Source organism: Oreochromis niloticus, linkage group LG9 (assembly GCF_001858045.2).
Source record: "Oreochromis niloticus isolate F11D_XX linkage group LG9, O_niloticus_UMD_NMBU, whole genome shotgun sequence".
NCBI lineage: Eukaryota > Metazoa > Chordata > Actinopteri > Cichliformes > Cichlidae > Oreochromis > Oreochromis niloticus.
The window spans coordinates 26,530,003-26,544,418 of record NC_031974.2 but is presented as its reverse complement, the minus strand read 5'-3'; the positions used below and the strand labels follow the sequence as shown (position 1 = coordinate 26,544,418).

Genomic DNA, 14,416 nt, shown 5'->3' with positions numbered 1-14,416 from the left:
CAGGGCGGTCTACTTGCTCTTTTGTCCTTTCCAGAAAGATTTCACGCCGGTTCTTTTCATGTTCATTGATTGATAAGTATTTATGCAGTGTTCAACGATTTGAGTCACTTCTTAAATGTGCCGTGTTCTTGTTTTTCATTCCTGTGTTGGCGCTTTACGTCGGGGCAAAGTCTGTAAATCATCAGCCTCGAACTTTCTACGAGTCTGATTGAGTCATGTACCCAGCATGCCGCTGTGAAGGGTCGGCGTGAGAACGCGTAGTGTAATTCACACGAGTGTGTTTCAGCTCGGCTCACAGAGATTAGTGATGCTGAGTTGTTTGGATGTTTTGTAATCGTTTTTTTGTCCCGCTCGCTTTCTAATCGTCTCGTGTCACTTGGTTACCATTTTATGTTGTGATTTTCTGGTCGTTTGCATCTCTAGTCTTTTTATGATTTTCTGGATCTCTGTACACGTTTGACATCACTTTGCTGTTGCTGTTGTTATTGTGTTCTCTTTGTGGTCATTTTGTGTCACTTGGTTGTCATTTTATGACTGTTTTGCATCTTTTTGTTTAATTTTATGTTCACTTTGCACACTTTACTAATCATTTTGCCTAAATATCGATTGTCTTGGATTTCTGTATATGTTATTACATTTTTTTGTTCTTTTGCATTTCTTTCTAATTTTTTGGTGTCGCTTGGTAGCCATTTTGGATGTATTTTATAGTAACCGTGTGTGTAATTTTATGATTTTTTTTGCATCTCTTTGTAGTCAATTCATGTTTTTTTGGCTGTCTGGGCACATTTGGCTTCACTCTGTTGTTATTTCCCCTCTCTTTGTAGTCATTCAGTGTAATTTTATGGCTGTTTTGCGCCTCATTTTAGTGTTTTGTGCCACTTTAAATCTCTAGTGATACTTGAGGCTGTTTTGTTTGTTGAATCTATCAGTCATCAATAATCTTCCCCAGCCCTACTGGCTGGTGGCAGACACCAGAAGATATTCCCACAGGTCAGGTGTCAGTGCTACGGTGGTTCAGAGCTGTTAAGGTGGAACAAGGAGGATCCGAGCATTAATTAGGCACACGGTTTTAGTCGTGATTGCTGATTGGTGTCTCTGCGTAATGATCATTTGCCAGTCATCTTGCGGCAGAATCCTCATGAATTAATGCGCTAAACAGATACCTGTTCATTTTAGAATTAATGAAGTGCAAAGTGCTCTCCATCGTGTGTGTGTGTGTGTGTGTGTGTGTGTGTGTGTGTGTGTATTTTGTTGATTTGTCAGCTCAGCAGGTCAGGTACTTCATGCAGTACACCAATGTGTTGTGCAGTATTGATTTTGCCAACAAAACACTTGGTTCAGCTGTTGGCGAGGCAGTTTGTGATCCGCTTCGCAAACTTTCCTCAGCACAAAAACTCATCGGTAGAAACAGATTTTTTTTATTTATCCAGGAGTGCAGAATTTATATTCCTACAGAAACCAGATTTGAATTCAGCCTCATCGCTCTGAATGCATCATCATGTGCCATGAGACGGTATACGTGACAAACCCCGTACCGCCCTTTGCCTCAAAGCGGAGAGCGGTGTAATATTTCCATCTTTCGCTAAGACTGAACTCGCTCTGATTATTCTGAACGTTCCTGTAATTGAGGAGCGCCTGCTGAAATTTTCTACAAGTCTGTTCGCCCGAGCTTTATTTTCAGAGTGGGAGTGGGAAGTTGGGGCGGGCGGGAGAAAGAACATTTTCCCTTTTTATAAAGTCAAAAGGATTCAAATGGCTCGGATTTCACAGTTTTGATCTGTTTTCAATTACTCGGCCGGGCCGCGTACAGAAGAAAATGCTGAACAACTGAAATCTATGGAGGCAGTAGGTATGGAGCGAGAGTGGGAGAGGGGAGGAAAAAGCAGAGGAATTGGAATGAGAGACAAGGGGAAATGAAAAGAAAGAGGAGGACGAGTCCAGGGAGAGTGCAGAGTCCCAGAGAAACAATTGGATTAGACAAAGAGAGAGAAAGAGAGCTGTGCAGAGAGTCTTTGATAAATTGGCTGTTTATTTAGCTTTCGCTGTGAATGAGGCAGGGTGCGATGATGTGTTGTCTCCCCTGCATCCCTCGCTACGAGGTCGGGCTTTTTGGCCCGAGCGCCCAGCGTGTTAAGGAGGTGCAATTGGCCATTCATTGCCAAAGGGTGGGACATCTTTCTGAGTCCTAATGGCTTTTGCAGCTGTGTCTCTCCCCGGCTCTCTCTGTCATCAAGTTTCATCCAACATCAAAAAGACACACCTTCCACTTGTCCCCCCCTCCCCAAAAAAAAGAAGTCAGACTCCCTTGGCTCCTCATAAAGCTCCTGGCTATCACTTTTGCCCCTGTTACTTGATGGTTTTCCCAGTATGTTCTTCAGGCTCTGCATGTGTAGCGACAGTCGCCGAGGCTTTCCAGACAACCTGAGACAGCACATGTGCGTCTTAAAAGCATCACGGCTGTCACCAGCAGGCTTTGTTGTATGAGCAGCAAAGCAAGGCGCTGGCCTGAATTCAGCGTATCAGATAGATTTACTGCCAGCTGTGTTACTATATGCAGAACTTCCTTATAGCTGTAGTTGTCTTGTTTTGTTCTTAGATCAGGGCAGCGTGTTGTTTGGTATCTTAGAAACATTCAAGTGCATCTTTTCCTACTTGGTCTTCTGATGATGTTTTTCACACATGCATGCGTCTTATTCTCTAGAAGACACTAGTGGATTCTTCCCATGATTGCTGCTGCACTGAAAGAGGAAAGCTAAATCTTCGTTAAGCGGGCTTTTTGTTTGGTTTTTGTGGGAGATTTTTTTTTTTTTTTTTTGCCAAAAAGGCCTTTACAGGATGACGGCAGACATCATGCTTTCAACTTAGTTTTCTAAGGGTTTATTCTACCTCTGACAATCTGTGTGTCAGACCTAAAAGGTTCTCATTTATTCCTAACACAGTCCTCTGTTCCCTTTCAGGACCACTGGTTTTGGCGGGTGAAAGATAACTCTGTAATGCAGGGATACCCCATGCCCATCCGAATGTTCTGGAGAGGCCTGCCGCCCAAGATAGACGCAGTCTATGAGAACAGCGAGGGCAAGTTTGTCTTCTTCAAAGGTGAGGCCTTTACACTCTCCACCACCATCACTGTTTAGTAAAGCTCGTTTTCATTACAGGCAAAGCATCATAAAGCTTTAATCTGATCCTGCAGTGCTGTAGCCCAGTTGCTTCCGTGCAGTCCCGGCTTACAGTAGCTCCATGTCTGCTCTGTTATCCCCACAAGTCATGGTCTTGTATAAGCTGGATGCTCATTCCTCTTATATTCGATTTCCATGTGTGTATGTTGAGAATAGAGGGATTTTTTTCAGTCTCCAGCAGTTACAGCATATGTTGTCATGCTCCCTCCGAGCACTGCGCTGATCCTATCTGTGTATGAGTTTAGTGCAAGTCTGGGGAGGATTAAAGCAGATGTTTTGCTTTGGTAGGAAAGTTTACCACAGTTTTGCCTTTTAATAATGCATATGTTGCATTTTTCTGTCCCAGTGATATATTTTCATATAAAATCTTGGTCTTGGAAATCACTGGAACAGCATGTGCAAGGAGAGCCTCGCCACTTGATGAGACCTGAATTAATTTTTTTTTTTTACTTTACTGAAAGATTTGTCTGCACATTCAAATCTAGACTGAGCTAGCCCCCAAAACACAGAGCTTTACGACTAATTATGTCTGAAGCTGCAAAGCCACTTATAAGAAGCAGCAAACAAACACGGCCCTCATATTTGCATAAACACAGAGAGGACGGGAGGCAGAGAAAGGCGGGGAAGGAAGGGTGTTGATGAAAGGAGACGTAGGTAACAACGAAACTCTGCTGGGATAAAAAAAAAAACTACAAATCTTCTCTCAAACCCGTTTCTATTTCCAACACCAAACAATTCCTGGAAATGCAGACTGCTGGTCCCGGGTGTGCCACGAGCTCTGCGAGTTTGATTTCGCTGCCTTCTCCTCCACCCTGCTCTTTACCGGGCAGCGGTAGAGTTAGAAAATTCATACTAACAGAATGCCTTTTTTCATTTGAACACACGCAGCTGATTTCCCAGAAGGCCTTGTTCAGACTGTCACCATTTGGAAGAAAAATTAGGAAGAAAGTCGGTCAGAAAGCAGAAGGCGGCACTTTAACTCCTCGTCTAACCAGGCGTTTTGAATGTACTCCGAACAGCTCTCGTCTGATGAATTCTCTTAAAATACATCCACAGACGGGGACGTTGGAGTCTGCTTTGGCTGTCGTGGCTGAGACACTGATTAGCTTAGTGCTTTTTGGGCAGGTCTGGAAGCAGACACAGTATACATTAAGAGTGTGCTCTTCGTTCCTACGCCAATGTCAGTGTATTAGTTGTTTCCCTCGCTGAATTCTTCAGAGACACGAGAAGTTCAGCATGAATTTTAAACGCATCAGTCGAACCGGGCCTGCTGTGTGGATTGCTAATCAGGCTATATGCCCTTACAGAATTACCATTCACAGTTTGGCAACACCATGCAGGCAGATTTAGAAGAAGAGTGTTTTACACGGAGAAATGTTTGATTAATAAGAAGCTGTGTTGTGAATTGAAATTAATTTAATCAGATTAGCATGGGCTTTTGCAGCTTTACTCGGAGGCACCCTGCATATGCACAGCACACATATAGGAGTATGTATTTTCCTCCTGGGAGGCAGGATCCAATCAGAGCTTGATTGGGGCTTTTGTGTCAGAGGACAGACAAAGCTACTCCCTACATCTAAATTATGCAGACATGGCTTATATTGTTTTATTTCAGATTAAGAGCAGAACAATACAGAGGCTTGGCTAATGTGGTAGGTTTTATATAAAATATGCACGTAGCTTCATTAAACCTGCATTCTTTCTAATGACCAGCAGGGGGCAACTTTTCTCGTTGCAGAAAGAATAAAGGTCTGTAGAAATCTATGGGAAAATTATGACTTTGACTGATAGTTTCAAGTCTTTCTAAATATATAACCTGATATTCATTTGGCAACCTATGGTCCCCACTGGAGTCATAAAAGATCAGTGATACTCACCACTCGCTCATCACGTCCAATTTTAATCACTTAGACATGATCAAAACTCTCACATTGAGCTCGAGCTGTAGGCTGGACCAGTGTTGGTGTGTACGTTGAATTTTAAATTAAAGATGTCACTGAATTAAATCCCCACCAGTTTTGCCTGGTTCTGCTAGATGTTTCTTCCTGTTAAAAGGGAGTTTTTTCTTCCCACTGTTTCCAAGTGCTTGCTCAGAGGTTTTCTCCGTATTCTTGTAGGGTCTTTGAGGTGACTGTTGTTGTGATTTGGAGCCATATAAATAAAACTGAAATTTATTTCAAGTTTGAGGTCATGATGCTGGTTACAGTTATATACAGCCACAGGTATTTGGTATTCTGCTTATGTCTGGCTCTCTTCCTGTGTGTTATATTATGTCAGTGCAGATATGAGAGGTCAAATGCACTGCAATTTAAGAAAACACCGGCAAATATAAACATGCCGCAAAAACACTCAAAACTTAACAGAAGTTTGATAAAACAAAACAAAAGTAGAAAAAAAGTGTTTTTTTATATAATACTCTACAGTAATATATGTTTTCTATTAGCCATTTACTGTTAGCTTCTCACTTCTGTAACTCCTGGCATTTTTTTTGTGAGAGCTAGCTACCAAGTGTGGCAGCTAATGCTAACTCCATGAATTATATAAAGTTTTTATTAACATTTGTACAGTTTTTGGCTGTTCTTTGTAAAACTGTTACCCCATAAAGAGGTTTTTGTATGCACTCGATAGCTAAATGCAAGATAAAATGTCTCAAACAAAGATATTTTCAGCAGCAGATTGTAATCTGAAACATTAGGTAGAGAAGAGGGGACGGTATAATGAATTCAGGTATGAATGTTCATTGCCCCAGACCAAATAAAACATTTAGGACAGAGCATCTAATTTTAGCCAAAACTTTAATACTCTGGCATTTTGGCTCCGAAAGGGTGAATGCTCGGGTCCTGAGCAGGAACTCTTCCAACACAGTGTAACCTTTTAGTTCATTTACTGCTCCCTTCCTTATACCACAGGGTTACAGATGGAGGTATCATGCAAAATAGCAGTCAGTTTACACTTCTGTTTTTTTGTGAGAAATGGGGGTTATGTTGGGTTTATGTTCAGTCGTAGCAGTCAGCGCTCTTCCTGCTCCATCGGCGCAGTTTTAGCAGTTTTTAGTTTAATGAGAGCATGTCTGACAAATTCAGAATTTCCATAGACTGTCTGGTTGTTTGTTGTACGTGGAAAAGCCTGCGATGATTTTTTGTTTAAACGCCGTGTTGAAGAATGCATTTCCAGATCTTAACGCGATGATTTCAAGCAGACATTAAAGCAGCTTTGCCACGGGGTCACACTGGGCGTGCGTATGCATAATAAGTTAAGTACTCACAGGCGCATGTGTGGTTCCTGGTTTTCCCGTTTTTGTGTGTGGCCTGTGTAAAGAGGAGGCGTCTCCTTTTTGGAACAAATCTTCATCCTATATAACACTTTTCATACACTGTTGAGGGCAGGCGGGGGGATTAGTCGCTGCAGTGCAGCAGATGCCAGAGACGCCACTACATCAAAGCAGCCCTCACAGCTCTGAAGATGAAGCTCGACTTTTATGTGGAGGCCGATGCAAGTCGACTCCAATTTAAAAAAGAAAGCGAGAACGGAGAATCCCATTCTATCTAGGATGGAAAAAAAGAGCGAGAGAAGGGAAAGTTTGGGAGGGTTTTTTTATGAATCAATTGGAACTCATTCTTTCTGGGGACGGGTCATTATTAACCTCAGGGTGTGGCGTGTTAGCGTGGCGTATCAAGGCCGGGAGGAAGCGTGACCCACGGTGAGCGGAGCGCTGAGAGAGAATGACTTGAAATGACAGGAATTTCCTTTTGAGAAAAAAAGAGGCCGTCGCAGGTCTCGCCTTCCCATTTAACATTCAGCCAACACCCTGTCCTACTGTTGCTTCCACCTTTCCATCTCTAACGTATCCGTATTGTTTAAATACTTTAGGGTGAAATGTCAGACATGGGGGATTTGTGAAGAAAATGAATGAGGCCAGATATTGCTGGGATTTTGACACCCATTTCCTGCATTTGTTTAAAAAAAAAAAAAAGAAGTTGTGTGGTCATCTGTGAAGCTGACCCTGCAGAAATTCCATGTAGTGTTTCAGGCTGATTGGTGTTTAGTTAGACACCAGGGAGGCGCGAGGATCCGACTCTTTAAACACAGCCAGTTAATCAGATTCTGCAAACACCATTTGAATGTTTGATTCTCTGTTTTTGTCTCAAAAACAAGCTTTAAAAAACGTATATTTACTTATATTCAACTTATATTCAGTGTCTTGAATGTTACAGAGTTTCAGAGGCGACTGAAGCTTACTGTGTATGTGTCTGACATCTGCACATGTCACACACTCCTCCTTGTCAGCCTTTTTTTATGTTTTCCTCCAAACCCTGATTTATGTTTGTCAGCGCTGCGATTATTGAAAGAAATACTGTAAGTATTTTGGAGATATTAAACCAATGATTGCTCTTTTCCCGCTCATAAAACAGCAAACATTCATAGCCTCAGGCTCCGTTTCATTTGATTTAATCATAAAAAGGGAATAATAAAAACACCATCTGCTCTGCCTTTGTCATTCCAACTCCATCTTTCCCTTTTTTCTTTTCTGCCACGTACCTCCCCCCCACACACCCCAACACACATTTCCTCTTGACCCACCCTACGCCTCCACCATTGATGAAGAAATGCACTTCCTGGGGTCAAGCGGTGTCAGAAATGTGCTGTTTAACCTAATTACTCCACAGGAAGGAGGTAGAGAGGAAAAAAATGGAGACGAGGAACAAAGCAGAAAAAGATATATGGTTTTTAATATTTCAGCAACAATATCACAACCCAAGTATTTTCTTGGCTTTATGGATCCAGGAAACTTTTAAAAAGTAAAGGCTTTAATTTGCATGTTTGGTTGCCAGTTTTCCCACAAGCTTTGCAGCTTTTTTATCACAGCTGAGCAGTTACCAGCTTGGTTTGCCAGCGCCAAAAAGTTCCCAGAGCACCTCTAAGCAAGGGCAAGGGGAGCTTGTCACCATTTCTGTGCCCTCTTTCAAAAGTATCAGCATCAAATACAGAAATACAATGCAACAGGTTATTGCCTGCCGTGTGTTCAGTGCATTTTTGGGGTTTTTGCCCCCCCCCCCGGAGGGTAATCCCCACGGTTACTCGTCCTCCTTCTAATTTGTTTTCTCACTCTCTTTCTTGATATGCAGGAAAGCAGTTCTGGGTGTTTAAGGACACGGTGTTGCAGTCCGGATACCCCAAGGACATCTCCCAGTTTGCCCATGGCATGCCCTCACAGAGCATCGACACCGCCCTGTGGTGGGAGGATGTGGCCAAAACCTACTTCTTTAAAGGGGACAGGTGGGTACGAGTGGGGGGCTTAGATCAGATCTGGACTTCCTTCCTTGAAAGCCGTGTGCAAATTTAGCCTGCAAAGGTCTCTTAAAAGCGAAACGTATGATCTTATACTGGTGGATATGGATATTTAGTATAACTAAACAAGAATGGGAAGAATGTTTTAAAGTAGTGTTTAACACTTGTGCTAAAGAACCATGTGTAATATGTTGCTACAAAATCAGGTCAGCGACTCCTCTTAGAGGAGGGTTCATTATCCTGAGTTTTCTGTGTTTGTCTCCTGTCCCACATCATCAGGGTGAAAAGGGTTCAGGGAAAATGTGGGATAGAATTAGATTTTCCCCATGGCTCTCACACCTGCTATGATAGGTATTATTTGAATTCGCTCACTAGAGGAAGCTGACAGTGTGATAGTAAGATACTAGGTATACACATAAATACCATCTGTTTCCATTTTCTGCCCTGTGTTCCTCTAGCCTTATAGTACCTGCTTTGTCTTCCCGTGGCTCATCGTTTGTTCCTGTTTAGGTACTGGCGCTACAATGAGGAAATGAGAATCATGGACCTTGGCTATCCTAAGCCTATCACAGTGTGGAGAGGTGTGCCTGAATCGCCACAGGGGGCCTTCGTGGACAAAGCCAATGGTACGATTTGTCCTGCACAATACTCTGGTTTGGCAAGCAAGTCGCAGTTCGTTTGCCAGGCTGCATTGATTTCAGATGGTCACTGGCAGGGTAGCATTGATTGAAATTTGCCCCACTTATTAAACTGAGTCTCAGTGTGTGGCACGCTTCCATACATGCAATACAGAGGGAAATGGTTTTTGCATATTGCAAACAAAAAACAGGTCAGATCATCCAGGAATACATTTTTTCCCTGTTTTTTATGAATTGTTTCACAAGAAAATGTTGCGTAATCGGTCCATCCTGCTCTGAGTGCCATAAGACCCAGTCGGAGCCGGACTGTGGAAAGCAGAAAGGACAAGACCACCGCTGGGTGCTCATTCCGGTTTTAAGCCAACTGACTCTCCTCAGGCTTGGGTAGGCGGGATTAAAATCTCGCAGAGAGCTCAACGATAGGCCGCTCAGATGGCAAGGCTACAAAAATAATCTTTTCCCATTGGATGCACCGTGCCAGGTGGGTTTGGGGTCTGGTCTTGGCTGCAAGTCGTTTGGAAAAAACAGAGCAGGTGGTGTTGAAAGCTCGCGCCATCTGTGCCGAAGATCCCCCGCCAGACCTGTAGCTGGGCGTTTCTGCCGGTGAGGCCAGGTGGAGCGGGCATCAATCAGAGCATGAAGGATGGACTGATATCCAAGCGGATGATAGCTGTTTGTGTATGTTTCTGCACGTGAATGTGTCGGCCTTCGTTCATTGAGCGAGCCGGCTGTTTGCCGAGACAGCGCGCCAAGTGGACCGCTCATAACACTGACCCAGATTGCCAGGCGTAATTGAGTACGCCACTGTAGCCCATGACAGTGTATATGAGACGGCACGTTTCAGAGCGGGGAGCCCAGGGCGACGTTGACCTGGTTCTAACCCACACAAGCTCAGCCTGCCTGACCTCTCATCTGCTCTCCCCCTCTCTGTCCCTCAGTGAAAAGTTCTACTTGTTATGGAGCTGTATGGTTAGTCTTCATGTGGATCTTTCTATTTCTAACAAAAACCCCTTTTTCGCTTAATTTGGGTTAAATGTAGGATAAAAAGTGTAGCAGAACCTGCCGCCAGCTCGGAAAGAGGAGCATCCCAACAGTGGCTGTAATTCATCAGCTAATCACAATACTCAGCTGAGCTCTAAATACGAATTTAAAGGGCATCGTGTGGTTTGGCCTGTCTCACTATATGTGATCAGGTTGTGAAGACAGAGCTGTGCCCGACAAGGTGATCAAGTTTCCTACTCGGCCAGGCTGGCCCCTCTTTCTTCTAAAATCCCACCTTACGCTGCTTCATTTCCTCGCTCGTACCATCTCCAACCGACAAGTTGTTTAAAAAGCGCTGGCCTTCCTCGCCTGGAAATTTAGAACATTTCTTTCCTCATCTTCTCAGAGAGGAGTGCGCATAAATAATAAATGGAAGAAACACAAAGTGTGAAAGGAGGCCAACAAGGGAGAGGAGAGCTCGAGAATTCAGCCAGGCTGTCCGGACCAGTTTTACACGGCACATTTTCCCAGTGAGCATTTGAGGGACGGTGGAGGCAGCAAAGTTCAGTTTTAAATGAACATATTGTGGGCATGGAGCAACAGAAAAAATTGTTTCTTTGTGGTTCATTTTTTCCATCGCTAGAGCCGTTGTGGAGAGGTGGGGTAAATTCTCACCTGAATGCACGGCGACCGACTGCATTAGCGGATCTGTGCATTTTTGGGGGACGCTGGGACAGTTGCCCTCACGTCCCGTCACAAAATCGACCGTCGCTCTCGTGGCTTAGGAAGCGGCGTGTTTGCCAGTGACATTTGCTGCGCTTTTGTGTGAGCGTAGCTACGGGGCCTGACTCCCGCTCGGGTGTGTTTTCTCTTTCATGACCGGTATAATTAGTCCTGAGGGACGGGCACAGATATCCCAGCAGAACAACTGAGCTGAAACCGAAACAGTGGCTCAGCATCAGAGCAGCACACACACTACTGGCTGGTTATCTTTATTTTGACTTCGCTTGAATAATTTTTTTCCTTTTAAGATAAAAGGCGATTTTTTTTTTTAAAGATTCAATTAGTAATAAATTCTTTTGAATAGTTCGTGACTTTATTAAATACATGAAAAGACATGAAAGAGCTTCCTCCAAAGCAACAGTTGTGCTCGGTTACTTAAGTATATGTTAGCAGTAAAAATGATGCCTGACGTGTATCGATGAGGATCTAACAGCAAATGGCTTATAGGCTAGTAATGTTACGTATTCCTCACGTTTTAGCACTCGCCCTAGCTGGTGACCTTTCTGTCAGCTGAATGAAATTGTTATCATTATATCCAGTTTGATGGCTTTTCGGTGACAGCTTAATGCACATTTTGACAGTACTGACAGAGCTGAGCATTAGCTGAAAACGTGCTAAATCACTCTTTAACAACTTTTGTGTGCGTGTGTCCTTGCTTCAGGTTTCACCTACTTCTACAAGGGGAAGGAGTACTGGAAGTTTAGCAACCAGTTCCTCAGAGTGGAACCGGGCTACCCGCGCTCCATCCTCAAGGACTTCATGGGCTGCGAGCTGACGCCCATCGACCCCGGCCGCCCGCCGGCCGACGACGGCAACTCGGACGTGGTGATCGAGCTGGACAACGAGGCCAACACGGTGAAGGCCATCGCCATAGTGATCCCCTGCGTGCTCGCGCTGTGCCTGCTGGTGCTGGTCTACACCGTGGTGCAGTTCAAGAGGAAGGGCACGCCTCGCCACATACTGTACTGCAAACGCTCCATGCAGGAATGGGTTTGAATTTTTTTGGAGGGGGGTGGGGTTAAGAGACGAGAGGGCAGAGCTAGGGTGGGAGTTAAGAGGATTGTGGAAAAACAGTACAACAGCCCCCCACTTTTCACAGAGAGGAGGACGGTGGACATTGGACAGCTTTATGGGAAAAACAACAAGCCACGCCTCCTCCTCTTCGGCGATCGATACTTTCGTGCAGACCTGCAGAACCAGCCGAGAAGTCTGACGGTGATCCCGCGTTTAAAAAAAGGCGACTCCCAGGACTTTAAGCTGACTTTCTCCAGCCCCCAGCCTTTTTAACAAACGGGGCCCAGAGGGACAGTTTGTCGAGGGGGATCTTTGTCGGATGTGACCTTCGATCCCGGTCCAAAAATAATGAGAACAAAAAAAAAAAAAAAAATCAACAAGAGGGTCAGCATCACTTTGTATCTCAGAAACTTGACTTCCTATCCCCGTCCTCTTTTTGTTTCTTTGCCCGACTGCTTTTATTCAGACGGAGGACTTTCAGGGGAACAAACACTCTTCCCACAGGGCACTGCATTGTCAACTGTGTCATATCAGGTTGTTGATAAACAGCTTTCTATTTTCTGATCCGCGTGCCCCTCCCCTCCTCCAGCTTCAGACTGGGCTCAAAAAAAAAAAAAAAAAAAAATAACAGTCTCAGATAAACACAACTTTATTACATTACCAATCATTCATCTGTTTTTTTGTTTGTTTTTTCTTGTTTTTTCTTTTTTTATTGGAATTCATGTGAGAAAAGAGGTCCTCACTGTTCCCTTTAAGACATCCCTGAAGAAGAGACCAAACAAAACCAAATAAAATCCATCTCTCTCCAAAGAGGATCACATTTTTCTTTCTTTCTTTCTTTAGTTCTTATTCCTTCTTTCCCTTCTCTGGATCCTTGCAGCGATTACGAGTTGGGGGGAGCTCTGACTGTTGTGGCAGTCTGTTTGAGACACAGGGGCCAAATTATTCTGCAATATTTTAACTCGCCTTAATTATACATCATACTACTTGTGCTTGGTTTTGCTGTTCTTGGTGTTTTTCTTTTTTTTATTATTTTAATTTGTATACCGCTATTATTTCTTTTTGTTTCTCCTTCTTCTTTTTTTTAAAGAAGCTGCTTAATTGCTTCTTGTGGTTGGTATTTTAGGAATTTTAATACGTTACTCAGAATCCTCAGCACTGGCTTGCTGAGCCATTCTGGACAGATTAATACAGTAGGTCCAGCCTGTACTGAAAGTAATGTATTGTATACTAAAAAAAAAAAGATGTTGGAAGGTTCTGGAGTAAAGCCACTATTTTTGTGTGTTAAGGTATTTGTTACTGTTAGTTTTGATATTTCCATAAGACAGGCTGACAGGAGTCTTGTTTTTGGATTTGTCCTTGGCCCATATTCCTCTGTTTTTGTTTGTTTGGGTTTTTTTATTTCTTTTTTGTGAATGGACTTAATTAAAAAAAATAATAATAATAAAATCCTGTTGACTGCCTTGTTTGAGAGAGCTCACAGTTCCCAGAATGCGCTTGTCTGAAGACTGAAGTGAGACAGCAAGTCAAGACCAGTGCCTGTGTCAACGTGCATGCAAGCATTTACTGTACAACCCTATTGGTTCTGTTCAACATGGCTTTGGACCCCCTTCCTTCCCATCGAGCCGAGGAGGAAGTTTTCTCTTAAAATACTGTTTATGTTCACTTTTGTATCTTTTTAAGTGTACCCCGGTCCCACCACCTACCTTCCTCCAGCTACGATTAAATCCGAGACAAACAAACTGTAAAAGGTTTAAGTGGTACATTTGGGTGGTTGGCAAGTCAAATTGGCCTGAACCAAACACGTAGTGTCATGGAGTCATGGCGGGTAGTCTTTGAATGTGTGTTTGTTTTCATGATCACATACTGTTTTTTTTCCTTTCTTTCCTGTTTTCTGGTCAAAACAACTTGGACATGTCACATGACTTGTTTGTGTAAGACTTTGGGACAAGAGAGAAACATGTCCCGATTGAATGAATAAACTGATCAATATACATTGAAGAACCGCCTTCAAACTCTCTACTCATTTTTTTAACCTCGGCAGGTAGACTGCATTTTGAAACCGTGTTAATTTTAATTCAGGCATCTAAACTCTTTTAGCTTTAGTCTTTTTTATAGGGTTAAATATCATAAGATTATTGCAGACTAAATCTAAAGTGTGAAAGCTTCTTATGTTTTTTTTGGGTGAGCAAACGTGAAATATACAATTTCAAAGTTTAATTAAATGGTTGAAGGTTCAAGTTACACAGTGCTGTGGACCTGTCAAACACTCACCCACACTAGTGAATGAAGTTTTTATTATATCACACAAATAAGATATGTATGGTTGGTTAAAAACTTGGAAAGGAGATGCAGTTTGTAGGGAAACTTGGCTTTCCCAATTTGGCACTTGGTCTGGTAGCTGGTTCATCTTACATCTTCACACTAGGCATCTTCTCCCTGTAAAGAGAAACACAACTCCATCGTACTTACACACCTCAGAATCTATGCGCTGTCCTTTGTGTCCAGTAATTTTCCACTACAGCCTTGTGATGT

General features: G+C 43.2%; 1 protein-coding gene across 2 annotated transcripts in view; it reads left to right on the top strand.

Moving 5' to 3' along the window:
- The window catches only part of mmp16a (matrix metallopeptidase 16a (membrane-inserted)), a 74,255-nt gene extending 60,373 nt beyond the window's left edge, over positions 1-13,882 (top strand). The window contains exons 8-11 of one of the 2 annotated variants that reach the window (XM_005461375.4): positions 2,958-3,096; positions 8,303-8,453; positions 8,976-9,091; positions 11,529-13,882. In XM_005461375.4, coding sequence (XP_005461432.1) covers positions 2,958-3,096; positions 8,303-8,453; positions 8,976-9,091; positions 11,529-11,863 — 741 coding nt within the window. In that variant the 3' untranslated portion in view covers positions 11,864-13,882. The remainder of the gene's footprint in view (positions 1-2,957; positions 3,097-8,302; positions 8,454-8,975; positions 9,092-11,528) is intronic. The other variant, XM_003456645.5, reaches the window with a different exon arrangement.
- Positions 13,883-14,416: the final 534 nt, after the last annotated feature.